General features: G+C 41.2%; 1 protein-coding gene across 3 annotated transcripts in view; it reads right to left on the bottom strand.

Annotated features, from left to right (window-relative positions):
- Positions 1-11,957, bottom strand: part of PRDX4 (peroxiredoxin 4) — a 19,268-nt gene extending 7,311 nt beyond the window's left edge. For all 3 annotated transcript variants that reach the window (XM_032286125.1, XM_032286126.1, XM_032286127.1), the window contains exons 1-3: positions 11,603-11,957; positions 6,402-6,519; positions 3,265-3,381 (exon numbers count right to left, since the gene is read on the bottom strand). In XM_032286125.1, coding sequence (XP_032142016.1) covers positions 3,265-3,381; positions 6,402-6,519; positions 11,603-11,843 — 476 coding nt within the window. In that variant the 5' untranslated portion in view covers positions 11,844-11,957. The remainder of the gene's footprint in view (positions 1-3,264; positions 3,382-6,401; positions 6,520-11,602) is intronic.
- Between the last annotated feature and the right edge of the window lie 7,096 nt (positions 11,958-19,053).

Here is a 19,053-nt window from a genome sequence, read left to right as displayed (position 1 = left end):
TTTTTGAGATGGAGTCTTGGTCTGTTGCCCAGGCTGGAGTGCAGTGGAATGATCTCAGCTCACTGCATACAACCTCTGCCTCCTGGGTTCAAGTGATTCTTCTGTCTCAGCCTTGAAAGTAGCTGGGATTATGGGCATGTGCCACCAAACCTGGCTAATTTTTGTGTTTTTAGTAAAGACAGGGTTTCACCATGTTGGGCAGGCTGGTCTCGAATTCCTGGTGATCCACGCCTCCTCGGCCTCCCAAAGTGCTGGGATTACAGGCGTGAGCCACCATGCCCGGCCTACAACACATTTTTAATGTATGGATACACAGATACTCCTCGACTTATGATGGGGTATGTCTTGATAAACACATTAAGTTAAAGTATTGTTAGCTAAACATGCATTTACTATCTCATAAACCCATTGTAAAGTTGAAAAATTTTAAGTCGAACCATCATAAGTGGGGACCATCTGTACTATATCTTACTAATCTCCACGATGGAGATTTAAACCATTTACCTTTTTTTTTTTTTTGCTTTATAAACACTGCTGAAACAATCTTGTATTCTTACTTTTGTACACTTGTCTAATTAATTTCTGAAAGTGAAACTGAGAGATCAAAAGATACATGGTATCATAAGCATAACCTTAGTAGTGTGATAAGACAAAGCCTTGAAGAGATAGGCAGGATACAAATGGATGACATTTTAATATTCTGAGAGATAAAGAAATGCAAAGTCCACTTGAAGCAGTGAAGGAAGTTACTTATAATATCAGATGCATCAGTCTTCAGATTTCAGTACAGACTAAGTATCCCTTATCGGAAGTGCTTGGGACCAGAAGCGTTTTGGATTTAGGATTTTTTCTGATTGTGGTATATCTGCATACTTACTGGTTGAACATCCCTAATCTGAACTCTGAAATGCTTCACTGAACATTTCCTTTGAGCTTCACGTCAGCATTCAAAAAATTCCGACTTTTGGAACACTGCAGCTTTCAGATTAGGGATGCTCAATCTGTATCCTGTAACTTGAAACCAGGAGACATGGGCTGATGCCCTAACAGGAGGGTACTGACACAGCAGCTAGGAAACAAACTAACATTGCTCCAGGTATCTGTAGCCCCAGTTCTGACACCCAAGTAGAAATCTCTGGTTGATGTGAAACCTATCCAGATGAAAATATATCCCCAAATTTCCTTGGGAAAGAAATCCCAAATTTTTTGGGATGGCATAACTTTTTCCTTAGTGATTATGCATTTTGATCCTTGGAAGATTTAGAATTACTACATAGAAGTGATGAAGCACAGCCTGGCAACATGGCAAGACTCCATCTCTACAAAAATATAAATAAAATAGTCAGGCATGGTGGTGCAAGTTTGCAGTCCCAGCTATTTGGGGAGGCAGAAGGATTGTTGGAGCCCAGGAGTTAAAGGTTGCAGGGAGCTGGGATTGATTGTGCTACTGCACTCCAGCCTGGGCAACACAGTTAAGACCCCCGTCTCTTCTTTTTTTTTTTTAAAAAAGGAAATAATAAAGCAAATTAAGCCATATTTTATTTTATTTTATTTTTTTGAGACAGGATCTCACTCTGTTGCCCAGGCTGGAGTGCAGTGGTATGCTCTTGGCTTACTGCAGTCTCAACTACCTAGGCTCAAGTGATTCTCCCATATGAGGCTCCTGAGTAGCTGGGACCATAGGCATGCGCTACCACACCTGGTTAATTTTTTAAATTTTTGGTATAGATGGGGTTCTCACTATTTTGCCCAGGCTGGTCTTCAACTCCTGGGTTGAAGTGATTCTCCTGCTTTGACCTCTCAAAGTGCTGGGATTATAGGTGTGAGCCACTGTGCCAGGCTACCTTTTTTTTTTTTTTTTTTGGAGACAGAGTCTCACTCTGTCGCCAGGCACCAGACTGGAGTGCAGTGGCAAAATTTCGGCTCACTGCAACCTCCGCCTCCTGGGTTCAAGCAATTATCCTGCCTCAGCCTCCCGAGTAGCTGCACTACAGGTGCACTCCACCACGCCCAGTTAATTTTTGTATTTTTAGTAGAGACGGGGTTTCACCATGTTGGCCTGGATGGTCTCCATCTCTTGACCTCGTGATCTGCCCGCCTCGGCCTCTCAGAGTTCTGGGATTACAGGCTTAAGCCACTGCGCCGGGCCCATATTTTTATATTAACAAATAATCAGTACACATTTACATACTAAGTTATTGTTTATTCTTTTTTGTCCCCAAATATGCCATACATATTGTTTGCATAAGTTATTTATAATGTTTAAGAGAATTTGGCACATTAGTACTGTAGTATTTGGGAAGGTTTGTCTGAAAATTGAGATACTTAAGGAATTCAAATATATTAAATATATAACTGCATTTAAAAATACTTAGGGGAATTAATTTCTTAGGGAAATTAATTAAATTGTAGCTCCCCAACCAATGAAAATTTGTTATATACACATACACACGATTATAAATAAAAAAAACTTGTTTTAAATTTGTAACTTTCATAAATTGAACATTATGTTTTAAAACCAAAATAATTCCGACTAGTCTTTATTGTGTACAAAGTTTTCTGCACAAGACTGTGGACACTATTAAAAACTCACATTAACATAAATTTCCAATTTTGAGACATGTTGCCCAACTGCTCTCCAGAAATGCTAAACAGCTGTGTGTGAGTACCATTTCTTCAATTTTTTCCACAGTGGATAAATTTTTTCAATCTTTTAAATCTTGGCCAACAAGACAGGGAAAATTGGCATCTCCTGTCATTTTAATTTGCAATTCTTTACAACAAATTTAGGTAGACCCTCTTTTAATGATTAATAAATTTTTAAAAATTTTTTTAAATTAAAAAAATTATTGTTTCTTGAAAATCGTAAAAGCTGAGTTTGAATATATAACTATGAAACAGAGAAATGGCATATTCTAAAGATTTTTTTCCTCCAGATTATGGTAACCCAATTTATCATAATAAAGTAATCATATAATTCAGTGATTTTTGCTACGGAAATCACATCTATTGCATTTAACTTTTCCCCTAATTTTAGAATAAAATCCTTAAGCATTTTTACTACAGCAGCTGATTATATTACTCTTCCTTTTTTTTTTTAAACCTGGAAAACATGTAGGTACATGTATTACTCTTAGATAAATCTATTCCTGAGTTGTATGATAAATGACTATATTCTTATTATATAATATGAAGAGTTATCTGCCCATACTTTAAGAGTAAATCCATTCTTTTTTTCTACAATTGTAAGTGTAAGATACTGACCAGGCCAAATGGGTAAACTGTGAATCAACAGAGCACGCTACCACTTCAGTATTTATAGCTCTGAATTCTTCAAGTCTATCACCAAAAGCAATAATTTCAGTTGGACACACAAATGTGCTGAAAGATAAAAAAAAAAAAAAAAAAAAAAAAAAAAAAATCAGTATTCTCCAAATAAGCACATACCTAAACTTTCAAACAACAATTTTTACAAATACCTTTAGTAATAAAAAATGCACATTAAGAACAATTTTATATATGAACCTTTTCAAAATGTAGTCTAAAAGACTGTCATTTGATCAAATATTCAATAACAAAACATATTACAGAGTTCCCAACTACATCTCAATAAACTTTCTTATTACAACTCAATAGATCAGTAGTCAACCAATGTTCCCTCCTCCCTTATAGCAGTAGCCAACCCCCATTTTATTAGCTGTTATTTAATAATGCCTTTTGTGTACATAGTACTTTATAGCTTTCAAAGGATCTGTACAAATTTTGCATCATTTTACTGTTGTTTTTGATATTCCTACACCAACCCTATGAGCTGGATGCATCTATCCGTATTCTGGAGAGAAGGCAATGTTTTCTAGTACTCCCCCTCCTTTCTTGATAAGGTTCTCTTCTACCTTGTCTAGCAGTCCTGTGCAGCCAGGGATTTTATGCCTTAATACCCTCATGTTGTCAGAAGGCCATGTTTAGAGAATACTAGAGTGGTATTTTTCAAACCATGGTAGGGACTCCTTAAATCAACTGAGTTCTAAACATTTTTAAAAAGTGAAATCGAATAGAAAATATGAGACTATATCATACATGGTAAATTATGAAACATGTTTGTATATACAAATACATATATATATTTGTATTCAACAGTGATATTCAAAATATTTAACAATCTTAACTCAAAGCTGGCTTTAGTTCTGGAGGTTTCTGAAAGGCACCAGGCAGGAGGACTAACTTGTTGGGGAGGGAAGGGAAGTGGCTATTTACCACATGATATGAGGGTATTTTAGTATTTCAAGGGGCATGGCTGCGTTCGTGCATAAAGACTGAATGTTACTGTATATACATATATGCCCGTGTACTGGCTAGTAATAAAAAATGTATTTCCTACTGTGAGACATGGTCAAGAAAGTTTGAAAAGCATAGAGTTAGTTTTAGGGGGCAGATTCCTACCAGAGCCCAATATAGGATTTTAACATGTTTTATTTTAGTCATGTGCAAGTAGACAGTTCTAATCTAGGATGATGTCCCTGGAGACCTGGGCTATACTATGTATTTTTAATAGTTTCTAAAGGGTAGGAATAGTCAGCCTCAGCCTTCCTTTTTTTTTTTTTCCCCAGTGGCAGGGTCTCACTCTGTCATCCAGGCTGGAGTGCAGTGGTGTGTGATCTTGGCTTAATGCAACCTCCGCCTGCCGGGTTCAAGCAATTCTCCTGCCTCAGCCTCCCGAGTAGCTGAGATTACAGGCACCCACCACCACACCTGGCTTAATTTTTTTGTATTTTCAGTGGAGATGGGGTTTCACCATATTGGCCAGGCTGGTCTGGAACTCCTGACCTCAGGTGATCCGCCCATCTTGGTCTCCCAAAGTGCTGGGATTACAGGAGTGAGCCACTGCACCCAGCCTCTGTCTACCTTCTTATTATTTCAAGGAATGCTACCTAGAGACACATTTGACCAACTTCTTAGTGAAAAAGTTTTGGCAGGAAACTGAAGGGTTATGTTTGTAACTTTCCTCCTTGTAGACTGTGGCAAATGCCCCAGGATTTTTCCTTCTGTAACCAGGACCAGTCCAGCATTACATGAAAACAGGAAGAAGCTATCTTAGCTCCTTATCCCAGAAGACCATTGCTAACACCATACTCCAATTAACTATCTCTTGCCCATTATGGAGCTTTGAATAACAATGGAGAAAGAGAACATATTTTTCTGCTACATTAGACTATTACATTAGTCTATTACATTAACATATTTTTCTGCTACATTAGACTAATGTAGCAGAAAATTTTTTATATCTATTGAAATTTCGACTTCTGCTTTCTATTAGAAATTAAGCTATACTTAAAAAAATCAAGTCACAGTATGAGTTGATTAGAAAGAAACAAGTTCTTACTAAAAGATTATATATTATGCAGACTCATAACTTTAGTCTCAATGTAATAATTTTCATGAGAATTCTTCCTATTTGGCTTAGAGCAGGGGTTGGCAAAGCGGTCAATAGGCCATATCCATCAGAAAAAGTCTGTTAATCCCTGGCCTCGAAACAACCTATAGAAATGAGCTTAAGTATACCCTCCCTACAAGTTTAAATTTGATATATGCAGTTCTAGATTAGTCCTAATGGAAAAAGGCACAGTGGCAAAGATAAGAGGAGGAATCTTTTAGTTACTTTTTGTAACCAAAAAGTAAGTTCCAAGAGAATAAAAGATAAAAATGGACATAACTCTTTTTGGTCTCTTTTCACTTTCATGAGTTTTGAAAAACACTCAAAATAGTGTTTTGCAAAATAAAATTAAATCCTCAGTGTGAACAAAGCTGTAAGAGCATTTACTTTGAGTCAACTTTCTGACCATATACAAAAATGCTCACTGTTACAGAGTTAAAGACAAGAAACCCCATAATAACTGTAACATATTAACAGGTTATTCCTTATTCCTTAAGCAGTATAGAACATTTTCAACAAAATGTTCAAATCTCAGGAAAGCAATAGAAGCAGCAAAGAATAAAAATGGAAAAACCAGCGTTACATGGTCTCACTAGAGAAAATGGCTTAATTGATTTTCTAATTAACAGAGATACATTAAAAAGAATTATGGCATAAGTCTTGCTATTAAATGCTTTCTAAAATATTATCAGTCCATTTTCTTGCCTTATTAGTTATAGCTTAATAAATATATTGTAGCTTTCCTCTACTTATTCTATTACCAAAACATAATCATGTAGATATAAGTATTGAGGTCAGTGTGTTATGACTCTGAAATATATGGTAGATGTTACCTTTTTAAATACATTTCTTTACTTCAGCTTGCCTTTTTAAAAACCAAGAGCTGAACAAAATAATTTGTTTGATATTCCTGAAAAATAATTGATAAAGACTGATATTTTACTAGCTGCAGTTTACATGTATTACTTACAAATCAAGTGGGTAGAAGAAGAAAACCAAGTATTTCCCACGATAATCAGTTAACTTCAGCTCCTTAAATTCTCCATCGATCACAGCTGTTCCTTCCCAGTAGGGTGCTGGCTTGGAAACTAAGAAGGAAAAATACATGATGTTCTGTAACACTGAGAAAGTTGGAATGGCAGAAGGACATCTTTAGAAAATTACTAAAAATCAGGGCTACCTTTAGATCTCTTTGGCAGTCTGGTGAAGCTTACAGACTTTTTTTTTTTTTTTTTTTTTTCCCCAAGACGGGGTTTCACCACATTGGTCAGGCTGGTCTGAAACTCCTAACCTCAGGTGATCCGCCTGCCTCAGCCTCCCAAAGTGCTGGGATTACAGGCGTGAGCCACCGCGCCTGGCTAGACTTCTTAAAAGAGTGTTATTGAATGCAAAAAGGAAAATACATATAATTACAAAAGAAACCAACTACATTTAAATGCAATTATCAAAATATTAAAAAATTGGTGCTATCATAATACATGTGTTCTATAACACTTCAAAACTGCAAGATCTAGTCATGATCTGACAACTACCTAAGATAACGATGAGTAAAAATGGTGTTTCGGGACACCTGCAATAACCACAATGTAGCAAGAAAACAACTGTGATTCAGCCAGGCACGTGGCTCACTCCTGTAATCCCAACACTTTGGGAAGCTGAGGCAGGTGGATTGCCTGAGGCCAGGAGTTCAAGACTAGCCTGACCGACATAGTGAAACCCCGTCTCTACTAAAAATACAAAAAATTAGCCGGGCGTGGTGTTGGGCACCTGTAATCCTAGCTACTCAGGAGGCTGAGGCAGGAGAATCACTTGAACCCGGGAAGCGGAGGTTGCGGTGAGCCGAGATAGCGCCATTGCACTACAGCCTGGCCAACAAGAGCAAGACTCTTGTCTCAAAAAGAAAAAAAAAAAAAAGTAACTGTGATTCCATTGGTGAAAGGTACAAGCAAGTACTGCTGAAACTAGTGTAGTTTGTTGCTGATGTTCATAATAGAAGGAAACACTACATTTCAGTTGGGGGTTAGTGCAAATAAATACCTTTTTCCCCTATTCATGCTCACAGACCTCTTTTTTTTTGGGGACGGAGTTTCGCTCTTGTTACCCAGGCTGGAGTGCAATGGCGCGATCTCGGCTCACCGCAACCTCCGCCTCCTGGGTTCAGGCAATTCTCCTGCCTCAGCCTCCTGAGTAGCTGGGATTACAGGCACACGCCACCATGCCCAGCTAATGTTTTGTATTTTTAGTAGAGACGGGATTTCACCATGTTGACCAGGATGGTCTCGATCTCTTGACCTTGTGATCCACCCACCTCGGCCTCCCAAAGTGCTGGGATTACAGGCTTGAGCCACCGCGCCCGGCCGCTCACAGACCTCTTAAATTCCACCCTGCACTAAACCCTCCTGGATACTTCACTATAGCTCCGCTTCAAGTTGTCAACTTCCTACATTTCAAATAATTAGATTTTCCTTTTTCTAATGGCAGTTTTCCAGATGTACTAATTTAGTTTGGCCAGCTTCTGACATACACACGGAGGACCTGCTGCAGATGAGGCTACACAAAATGAGGAGGGAATGTACAAATATGTTAGGCTAGAAGTATAAAATCCCAGACCATGGGATCATTTTCCAAGAGGGCTCTGAAAGAAGACTCCCTTGAACAGGTTTCAAGTGACCCAATGGAAACTGAACAGTTCATGCTGCTCTCTTGTAAGCGCATACAGTAATTTTAGCCAACACACTTAGATAATAATGCACTTTCATGCTCTGTTAACACATTCAGATAGCACTCACACTTTTAGACCCCTTACATACATTGATGTCAATAGTTGCATCCAAGTTTGGCTAAGGTTCCTAGAAAGGCTTATACTTTTCTGTAACAGCCACCATTTATGGTCACTCCAAAATACAGACAACATGAATTTTTCTGAAAAATTAATGTATGACATATGATTACTTATCTTGAGCCAGCAGCCTACCTCATATATATAATCCTGATCTGATTAGGTAAAGGCCAGGAGGGAGAAATAGACAGCCGAAGGGTTTTCAATTATATAAAGTTTAAATAAATTACTTAAAATGCTACTCAAGTGAGAGGTTATAATAATTGTAACAATCTGTTACAATGACATGTCTTAATGATTTTAGCATACTGGAAAAACTGTATTTGAAAAAAAATTTTTGTTCTGAAAATTGATTTTGGAAATATTTGGTGAAGAATGGTAGTTACTTTGCTAAGATCTATAAGTGGAATTCCCAAAGCAACCCCTTGCATTTATTAAAAAAACAAAAATTGTCTTGAATATAAATTATGTAATTAACATGAAGATTCTGGTAAATGCATCAAAGTACAAAGAATACTTAAACCCCCTCTCTCCATAACTCCCATCAACTTAACTACTGTTAACATTCTGATGTCTGTCCTTCCAGTCTTTTTTATTTTTTTAGATTTTATTTATTTATTTATTTTTGAGACAGAGTCTTACTGTGTCACCCAGGCTGGAGTGCAGTGGTGTGATCTGGGCTCACTGCAACTTCTGTCTCCCGGGTTCAAGGGATTCTTATGCCTCAAACCCCCATAGCTGGGATTACAGGCATGTGCCATCACACCTGGCTAATTTTGTATTTTTAGTAGAGACAGGGTTTCACCATGTTGGCCAGGCTGGTCTTGAACTCCTGACCTCAGGTCATCTGCCTGCCTTGGCCTCCCAAAGTGCTGAGATTATATGAGTGAGCCACTGCGCCTTTCCATTCTTTTTTTTTTTTTTTTGAGACGGAGTTTCACTCATGTTACCCAGGCTGGAGTGCAATGGCGCGATCTCGGCTCACCGCAACCTCCGCCTCCTGGGTTCAGGCAATTCTCCTGCCTCAGCCTCCTGAGTAACTGGGATTACAGGCACGCACCACCATGCCCAGCTAATTTTTTGTATTTTTTTTAGTAGAGACGGGGTTTCACCATGTTGACCAGGATGGTCTTGATCTCTTGACCTCGTGATCCACCCGCCTCGGCCTCCCAAAGTGCTAGGATTACAGGCTTGAGCCACCACGCCCGGCCTTTCCATTCTTTATTAAACGCAAGCTTGCCATGTTGCATCCTCCCCCTTTTTTTTTCTCCTTAAAGGAAACAGTAAATTAATTATGAACAGTTTTTGACATTACCAAAAATTATTTGAAAATATGGACTTAATGGCTCCATAGTCTTTACTAATAAAAGTCTTGGTATTTTTAATTCTAGATAAGACTACATGTGACAGAGAAATGTACTAAAGAACTAAAATTTTAAGTTTTGCTGGTAAAGGGAAAGCTTTGAAATGGATTTGTTTCTTTTTTTTTTTTTTTTTTTTTTTTTTTTTGAGGCGGAGTTTCACTCATGTTACCCAGGCTGGAGTGCAATGGCGCGATCTCGGCTCACCGCAACCTCCGCCTCCTGGGTTCAGGCAATTCGCCTGCCTCAGCCTCCTGAGTAGCTGGGATTACAGGTACGTACCACCATGCCCAGCTAATGTTTTTTGTATTTTTAGTAGAGACGGGGTTTCACCATGTGGACCAGGATGGTCTCGATCTCTTGACCTCGTGATCCACCCGCCTCGGCCTCCCAAAGTGCTGGGATTACAGGCTTGAGCCACCGCGCCCGGCCGGATTTGTTTCTTAAGGGAAATACATGTAATGTAAGTAAACACTTAACTGGCTGATATATTTAAAATACTTTCCCAGGCAAGTAAAACCAGTGGGACTTGGAAATACTATGATTTTAAATTTTAAGACCAGTTTTCTTAAAAATCCCAAAGTAGGCCGGGTGTGGTAGCTCACGCCTGTAATCCTAGCACTTTGGGAGGCCAAGGTGGGCAGATCACGAGGTTGGGAGTTCGAGACCAGCCTGGCCAATATGGTGAAACCCCGTCTCTACTAAAAATACAAAAAATAGCTGGGTGTGGTAGCTTGCGCCTGTAGTCCCGGCTACTTGGGAGGCTGAGGCAGAATTATTGCTTGAATCTGGGAGTGAGCTGAGATTGCACCACTGCACTCCAGCCTGGGTGACAGAGCAAGACTCCGTCTCAAAAAAAAAAAAAAAAAAAAAAAAAAAATCTCAAAGTAGTTAACTTTCAGTAAGTAATAACTATAAATGTTTAGGAGGACAAAACAGTTTTTCTCATTTATCACTTTCACCCCATCCAAAGTCACAACAACATTCCATTTAACTCTAGGGATTCAGAATTGTGATGCATTACTTTTTTCACTGAATACTGGCATGGAACATGCTGTAACTGAACGACAAAAGCCAACTACACACCTACAGAATGTCAAATGGTCTGTAGGAAAAGCAGGCTACCGAAACGCAAGCAAGAGACAGCCTCTATCTATTGCCACTGTTCGCTTGTTTTTGGTTAATTTTAACATCCAGATGTAGCAGGCCACAACTTTCACAGTATCTGCTTCATCTGACGTGTCATTCCTGAAAGTGACGTGTCATTTTGTACATTGGACTGAAATGCAAATAATCAAAAACCAAATTGGCAGGACACAAATTTGCCACGAGGTTTACCATCAACCCAAATGCATTACTTCTAACCTCCTTTTGCCCCATTTCCCTCAGAAGTACACTCTGTAATTTGTTCTTCCTATCTGAGAAACGTAAAGAATATCCATTAACTACACAGGCTTTGGGGAAGGTCGCTTTTACTAATATTTTTAAGATGCAAACAAACAAAAAACCGAAACATTTGACCTCCCGAGCACTGTGTTTAGCAACTTTTGTTTAATCAAACTTTCTGTGAATCATTATTCAACCCATCAGTGTCTTCCTTCATTCACTGAAATAGTACCCGAAAGAGACGGGATGTGCTGCATGCACTTTGAGATGTTTCAGGAACTGTTTCAGTTTGCACAACATCCTCGATGCAAACCCGGGACTAGGGCCACCCACTTTCCCTCAGCTGCGGCTTTTGGGGTAACCACTACCTCTTCTAAAATCTGATCAGTGGAAACCATCCCTTTCTTCACAGCTAGAACTACCCTTTAATCCCTTCCCCGCCCTCCTAGGAGAGTACCAGGCCAGCCCAGGGCCCGGAGGCAGCCCAGGGGGTGCCGCTCAAGCCCAGGCTCCCGCGGTGTAACCAGAATACACGTGTCTCGGGAGTCTCCCCTCCCCTCCCCCGCTTGACGGGACACCACCTACTCTTGGCTTTGCTTAGGTGCAGGGAGTGGTCTGCGACTGACACCCGGGATGCCTCCCCCGGGTACACTTGTCCACCCGCGTAGAAGTGGCACTCCTCTTCGCGGTTCCGGGGCCTCTCCTCTGTCTCCAAGCCCTGCACAGCTCCAGCAGGCAGCAGGAACAGCAGTAGCGGCAGCAGAAGCAGCCTTAATTGCCGGCCATGGGCCGGAGTTGTCGCAGCTAGCAGCGGCAGCGCCTCCATGACCACGCGAGCGCAGAAACACGTCCGTTGGCACGAGTGTGGCTTCTCCCGCCGCCAGGCGGCCACAACCGCGTGCACTACGCCCGCGCGAGCCGGGGCGCGGCCTCGCGAGACCTGCTCCGCCCCCTTCCCCCCTCCGCGCCCCTCCCCTCCCCGCCACGTGGGCGCCGGCACCGCCCCCCAAACCTGTATTTGCGCCTGCGCCCCACGGCGGGCCAGGACCTGGCGCATCGCCCAACTTTGCGAAGGCTGTGACAACGTCTCCTGACTTCAGTGCTGCTTTAGACATCCTTCCACAAAGCCTCACCACTGCACAGAAGCCCCTCACAAGCAGAATTTGACCTATATGCTTGTGAATGGCTTGCATTTTATACTTCTAATAAGCTTTTTAAAAGTCACTTAACATTTTTAAAAAGTATGTTTAATTGACAAATCGTAAGTGTATACATTCGTGGGATGCAATGTGGTATTTTGAAATATGTATCCAATGTGGGATGATTACATCACGTTAATTAACTTATCCATTGCCTTGTTTACCTATGACTTTTATGGTGAGACATTTCAAATGTACTCTTACTCATTTTGAAATATACAATACAGTGTTACTGACCGTATTTACCCTGCTGCTTACCAGAGGCTGGGAAGTAGGGGAGGCGGGGAGAGAGGGAAGGAATGGGGAGTTAGTTGTTGGTCAAAGGTTACCAAGTTCCAGACAGACAGGAATATAAGTTTCGAGATCTAATAGACATTTACTGATTTTTTTTCTTGAAGTGATTTGTGTGAACAGTGCCCTGACTTTCCCTACTACCTGCAGCTCTTTTAAGTCTTGGAAAAACTTAAGAGAGGTTAGGTCTAACCATTTACTCACATTACAGTAGGCAGAGGTGAACAGGCAGTTTTTGGTGACCTAATCTATTGTTTCAAATGTAGCTTTAAAAAAAAATTAAATGAAAACTTGAAAAGTTACTAGAAAACTCTCCTAGCACAATGTTGTTCCTTCTTCTGACTTACCCCATCACTCAACCCCTGGGCTTTTCCCTGCTCTCCCCGCCCATCTGCCATGCCCCCTGCCGGCCGTGGGCACCTGCCCTCCTTCCCTCTGCAATCTGCCGTGTGCGCCTGTGCACTGGGAGCAGGCCCAGGCCACCGAGCGTCCACCAACTGGATGAAGACCACCTTGTGTCGTCACCTGTGACTGACCTCCTGCCCTCCCACCGTCAGCACTGTTTTAGACCCTCTTCATCCTTCCGGGCCCGTCTTGTTCACAAAACTTCACAGGTGACTGGCCTCGTGCCCTCAGCACTGTTTTAGGGCGTCTCATCCTTGACACCTATTTCTTCCACACAGCTTCGTCCATGGCTGGATTCACACCATTGAAGTGACTAGCCTCCTGCCAACGCCCCTCGTCCCCCGCACTTGTTAGACATCCTTCCAAGACCATCTCTCCCACAAAGCCTCCTCATCCACGCCACCCCCTGCCCCTCAAAAGAGAAACTAACCTTTCTGCCTCTGAATAGCTTGCGTTTTCTCCCTCTAACAGATATTTCTTATTCTTTTCCTTGCAGTAATCTGTGTGAACAGCCATGACTCCCCTCTGGAGTCAGAGCCCTTTTTAGGTCCCCAGGAAACTTGGAGAAGAAAAGTCTAACCTGAAAAGCCGTATCCCTTCCAGCTGAGAAGGAACTATAGGGCAAACAGGCAGTGTTGCAACTTAACCCTGCGTTAGATGTGTATTTTTTTTTGAGACAAGAGTCTCGTTCCTCCTTCGCTTGCCCAGGCTGGAGTGCAGTGGTGCAATTTCGGCTCACTGCAACCTCCGCCTCCCGTGTTCAAGCGATCCTCCTGCTTCAGCCTCCTGAGTAGCTGGGACTACAGGTGCTCGCCACCACGCCAGCCTAATTGTGATCCACCCACCTTGGCCTCCCAAAGTGCTGGGATTACAGGCATGAGCCTGTATGCTCCCAGGGTGAGCTCTGTCTTCCTGTGAGTGCTCATTATCTTTCTTTTTAAATTAAAAAAAATTTTTTTGTGGTTACATAGTAGGTATACACACACACACATATATTTATGAGGTATATGGGATATTTTGATTCAGGCATACAATATGTAATAATCACATAAGGGTAAATGGGGTATCCATCACCTCAAGCATGTATCCTTTGTGTTAGAAACAATCCAATTACACTCTTTTAGTTATTTTAAGATATACAATTAAATGATTATTGACTATAGTCATGCTGTTGTGCTATCAAATACTAGGTCTTTTTTATTCTAACTATATTTTTGTACCTACTGACTATCCTCAATTTCCTCCCCAGCCCCCTACTACCCTTTCCAGCCTTTAGTAACCATTCTTATCTCTATCTCCATGAGTTCAATCGTTTTAATTTTTAGCCACCACAATTAAGTAAGAACACGTGAAGTTTGTTTTTCTGTAAGCACCTGTTGTTACTTTTCTGAATCCTGCAGAAACTATCCTAAGTTTGTCTTTCCTCTACTAGACTGTGGACTCTATGGCTGAAATCAATGTCTAATTGGTGTTTGTTTCCCAAAGAACCTGGCCCACAGTAAGCATTTGACATTGCAAACACCCGATTTTGTAAATAACAATATTCCAAGCACCCTCAGTTTCAAGTTGCTCCTTGCGACAGCAACCCTTTGTGGCAGATAGAAAATCTCTCCCTTCCAAACTCATCCCTCACCCTTGTTCTGCCCATTGTATGCTCTGCTTTCTGCTTCCTGGCCCCTGCTTCCTGGAGGCAAAGGATAAAAAAGGTGAAGCCAGCCTCCTTCTGCCGAGGGAGGTTGTGTCCTTACCCATAACATTATCTGTTAGCTCTTCACTTTCTGGTGGCTCATAGACGGGAGGTCTCTGACGAGGTGGCTCTCGCTCCCAGTCTTCTCCTTCCCTGGCCTCCTGTTCCACGTGGAGGGGGAGTGGGGCCCGGGAGGCTCGAGACTGAGTCCCAGGGATTCTGTTCACGCCTATGCCCCGGAGTCGGCTTCGGTGATCCATGGTGACTGTTGGACAAACAGCCACAAACTTCAGTGAATTCTAGGCCCAAAACTAGGCCTCTAAATTTGGACCTGAGAAAGGAAGCTTGAGGAGAGTGTTATGTCCCGACACCTCTTTCCTCTGGGCTGAGCTGAGATGCCCTAGCTGGCGGCAGAGACTGCCCACCAAGTGGGGCCCAGTGGCCCACTGGAGAGGGTGACCAGATAGGCCAGTTCTCAGACACCTTCTGGTTATCCCTCTGTTCTGTTGGAGCCCCCTGGCAGCTGACATTCTAGGTGGCAGTTGCTATGACTCCTTTCATCCAATAATATTTGTGCAGACATTGTGATGTCATAGTGACATCAACAAGGAAGTTTGAGGTGGGGGCCCTACCCTCAAGATACTCACCATCCAGCTTGAGTCAGTAGCCCATATTAATAATACAAAACCATCAGAGACAGGGGGCAGGTTCCAAACCAAGGATGTACCTCAGAAACACTTGGGGAGCTTAAAAACATTTTGGCTGGGCACAGTGGCTTGCGCCTGTAATCCCAACACTTTGGGAGGCCGAGACAAGCAGATCACCTGAGGTCAGGAGTTCAAGACCAGCCTGCCCAACGTGGTGAAACCTGTCTCTACTAAAAATACAAAAATTAGCTGGGCATGGTGGTACACGCCTGTAATCCCAAATACTAGGGAGGCTGAGGCAGGAGAATTGCTTGAATCTGGGAGGTGGAGGTTGCAGTGAGCTGAGATTGAGCCACTACACTCCAGCCTGGGCAACAGAGTGAAACTTCATCTCAAAAAAAAAGAATTAAAAAAATATAAAGTGGTTGCTAGTATAGTCACAATGCTGTGGTTTGTGCTCACCACTATTTGATTCCAGAACACATATATACACCCCAAAAAGAGGCCGCATACCTGTTAATGACTCTCAATTCCCCCTTCCTCCTGTCCAACAAGCAACATCCCCCCATGCAACCGCTAATTTACTTTCTCTGTCTCTAGATTTGCTTATTCTGGGCATTTTATTTCAATGGAATCATTTGTCTTGCTTCTTTTACTTAAGCATAATGTTTTCAAGATTCATCCATGTTGTTTCATGTGTTAGCACTTCATTCTTTTTTTATTGTGGTGAAATATATATAATGTAAAATTTACCATTTTAACAGTTTTTAAGTATGCAGTTCAGTGACATAAAGTACATTCACATTGTTGCATATTCTTCACCACATCCTCCAGAATTTTTTCATCTTCCGAAATGGAAACTGTACCCAATTAACAATAAATCTCTGTCTCCCTTTCCCCCTAGGCCCTGGAAACCAATATTCTACTTTCTGTCTTTATAAATTTGAATACTTCTAGGTACCTCATTTAAGTAAGATGATATAATATTTGTCCTTTTGTGTCTGGCTTCTTTCACTTAAGCTTAATGCTTTCAAAGTTTATCCATGTTGTGGTGTGTATTGGCACTTCATTCCTTTTTATGGTTTCCATAATATTCCATTGATGGTATACCAATTTTCTTTATCCGTTGATAAATTGATGTATATTTGTGTAGTTTACACTTTTAGGCTATTTTGAGCAATGATGCTATGAACAATCTCATGCAAGTTTTTGTGTTAACACATATTTTTAGTTCTGTTGGGTATGTACCTAGAGTGGAATTGCTGGACCATATGGTAACTCTATGTTTAACTTTTTGAGGACCTGCCAAAGTGTTTTCCACAGCAGCTGCACCATTTTTCACTTACACCAGCAATGTTTGAGGGTTCCAGTTTCTGTACAGCCTCTTCAACACTCGTTATTCCCCCGTTTTTTTGGTTATAGTAATCCTAATGGGTGTGAGGTTATATCTCATTGTGGTTTTCATTTGCATTTTCCAAATGACTAATGATGTTGAGCATCTTTTTATGTGTTCTGTGGTCATTTGTATATCATCTTTGGAGAAATGTCCAATTAAATCTTTTGCCCATGTCATAATTGGGTTGTTTTCTTTTTGTTGTTGAGTTATACAAATTCTGTATATATTCTGGATACTAAATCCTTATCAGATATATGATTTACAAATATTTTCTCCTATTCTGTGAATTGTCTTTTAACTTTCTTGCTAGGGTCCTTGATGCAAAAAAGTTTAATTTTGTTGAAGTACAAGTAATCTCTGTTTTTTGGTTGCTTGTATGTTTGCTGCCATTTTTAGGAAGCCATTGCATAATCCAAGGTTCTGAAGATAAACATCTGTTTTTTTCTTCTAAGAGTTTTATAGTTACAGTTTTTATATTTAGGTATTTGGTCCATTTGAGTTAATTTTGCGTAACGTGTGAGGTAGGGATCAGGAATAGTTTTTGAGCACTTACTATGTGCCAGACACTGTCATTGGGAGGCAGCAGTAACAAAATAGACATGTTTCTGCTATCATCAAACTAAAATTCCACTGATGCTCACAAATATTAGTCAATGGTCACCTAAGTGTTCATATGTAAACTTGATTTCACCACACACTGTTTCTGACCTACAGTGGGGGCCCAGAAAATACAAGGTTTGTGGGAGAAGGGCATACCTTTGGCTTGGTGATATGGAGGAAATCCTTGTCTGACACAGTCATGGGGACATGTGCAGGTTCCTTGAGGGACCGCAAAGTACGGGACCCTGCCATGTCCAGTGTCTTTCCTCTGGCCATTTAGGTTTCCCCTCAGTCCCTAGGCCTTTTGTAGCTCATCCCTATGTTGGGTGGCCCATTAGCCCAGGGATCCACGTTTGTTCCCTGGAAACACAGATTTTTCTGCATTTGCTGGTAGTTCAGGTTATGTCCAAGCCTTCCATTTTTATTGTTCCTTCTGCCAGGAGCTGCTCCAGCCCCAGCCTCTTGACTTTGCTTGTATGAGTCAGATACTATTTCCTGAAATCCTTAACCTGCAGGAGATATAAACGGAGCTTTCTGAAGTTTTTTGTCATTTGCTTGAGGTAATGGGGAAGCAATATTTGTTCCTCTCTCATTCTAGGAGAAGTCGTCCACCAGGTTGTGAGGACATACAAACAGCCTTTGGAGAGGCCCATGATGGAAGAAACAGACCTCACCAGCACCACCTTGCCAGCCTTGTGACTGTATTTCCTTAAAAGTAGATCTTTTACCTCCAGTCAATTTTGATGTTGCAGCCCCAGCTGACGTCTTGACTACAGCCTCACGAGATGCACTGGGCCAGACCCTCCCAGCTCTGCCATTCCAGAATTCGTGATCCACACAAACTGTGAGTTTGAGAAATATTTGTTATTATTTAATTTTGCAGTTTTGGGGGAATATAATTAGTACACATAAACTTTTCTATTTTAAAGTGTATTTAAAATACAGTGATTTTTAGTTTTTTCATTATTATTTGACAATTACCACGATCTCATTTCAGAACATTTCCATCACCCCAAAATGATACCCCATACTTTTTAGCAGTAACTATCAGTTCTCCCTACTTTGTGTTACCTGACAATGATTGATCTGCTATCTGACTCTATGGATTTGCCTATTGTGGATGTTTTTTATAGATGGAATCATGCTGCTTAACATTTTAGAATAAGTTTCCATGTTCAATTCTATTCCAGTCCTAGGTAAATATACAATAGAATTGAACATAGGTTCACATGGAAACTTATTCTCAAATGTTCGTAGCACATTATTTGTATGCAGATCCCATACATATGTGACTGTCTTTAGGTCTCTCTGGATTCAAATCCACCTGGTTATTCTCAAGAGAGAATTTTCATACCGGACTACCTCCAGTGTGATATTGTCCACACACTTTTAAGCCTGGGTGTTTAGTCTTGTGGGTTCTCTCAGGGAGCCTGTTTTGTAAACTTAAATACCCACTTAGAAATGTTTTGGTATATGTTGGATGTTGATTTCACTACAGCTTCATGCATCTAGACAACGTGACTGATCAGTATAGGTAGTGCTTCATTTTGGTGATCACCACTTTCTCCTGTTATATTCCTTTTGCTATTCATATAGCAGTATGTCAGTCGTCTAGGCTCTATGCATGGCGTGGACTGGCTCCATTCCAGTTCAGAAAGCCTGAGCCTGAGTTTGTGTGTTAGGCAGTAGAAACATCTTGAGCGGTTTGTTTCTATGTAGGCCCCTGGCCTGAGCTGTTGAGCTTTCACAGGTACTGGGTGGTCATTGGTCCAGAGCTTTTGACAGATTGACTCCATGGGATTTTAACTCCT

This window comes from Sapajus apella, unplaced genomic scaffold (assembly GCF_009761245.1).
Source record: "Sapajus apella isolate SASKATOON/1434 unplaced genomic scaffold, GSC_monkey_1.0 scaffold17, whole genome shotgun sequence".
NCBI lineage: Eukaryota > Metazoa > Chordata > Mammalia > Primates > Cebidae > Sapajus > Sapajus apella.
The sequence above is the reverse complement of the archived record's forward strand: the minus strand, read 5'-3'. Positions and strand labels throughout refer to the sequence as shown.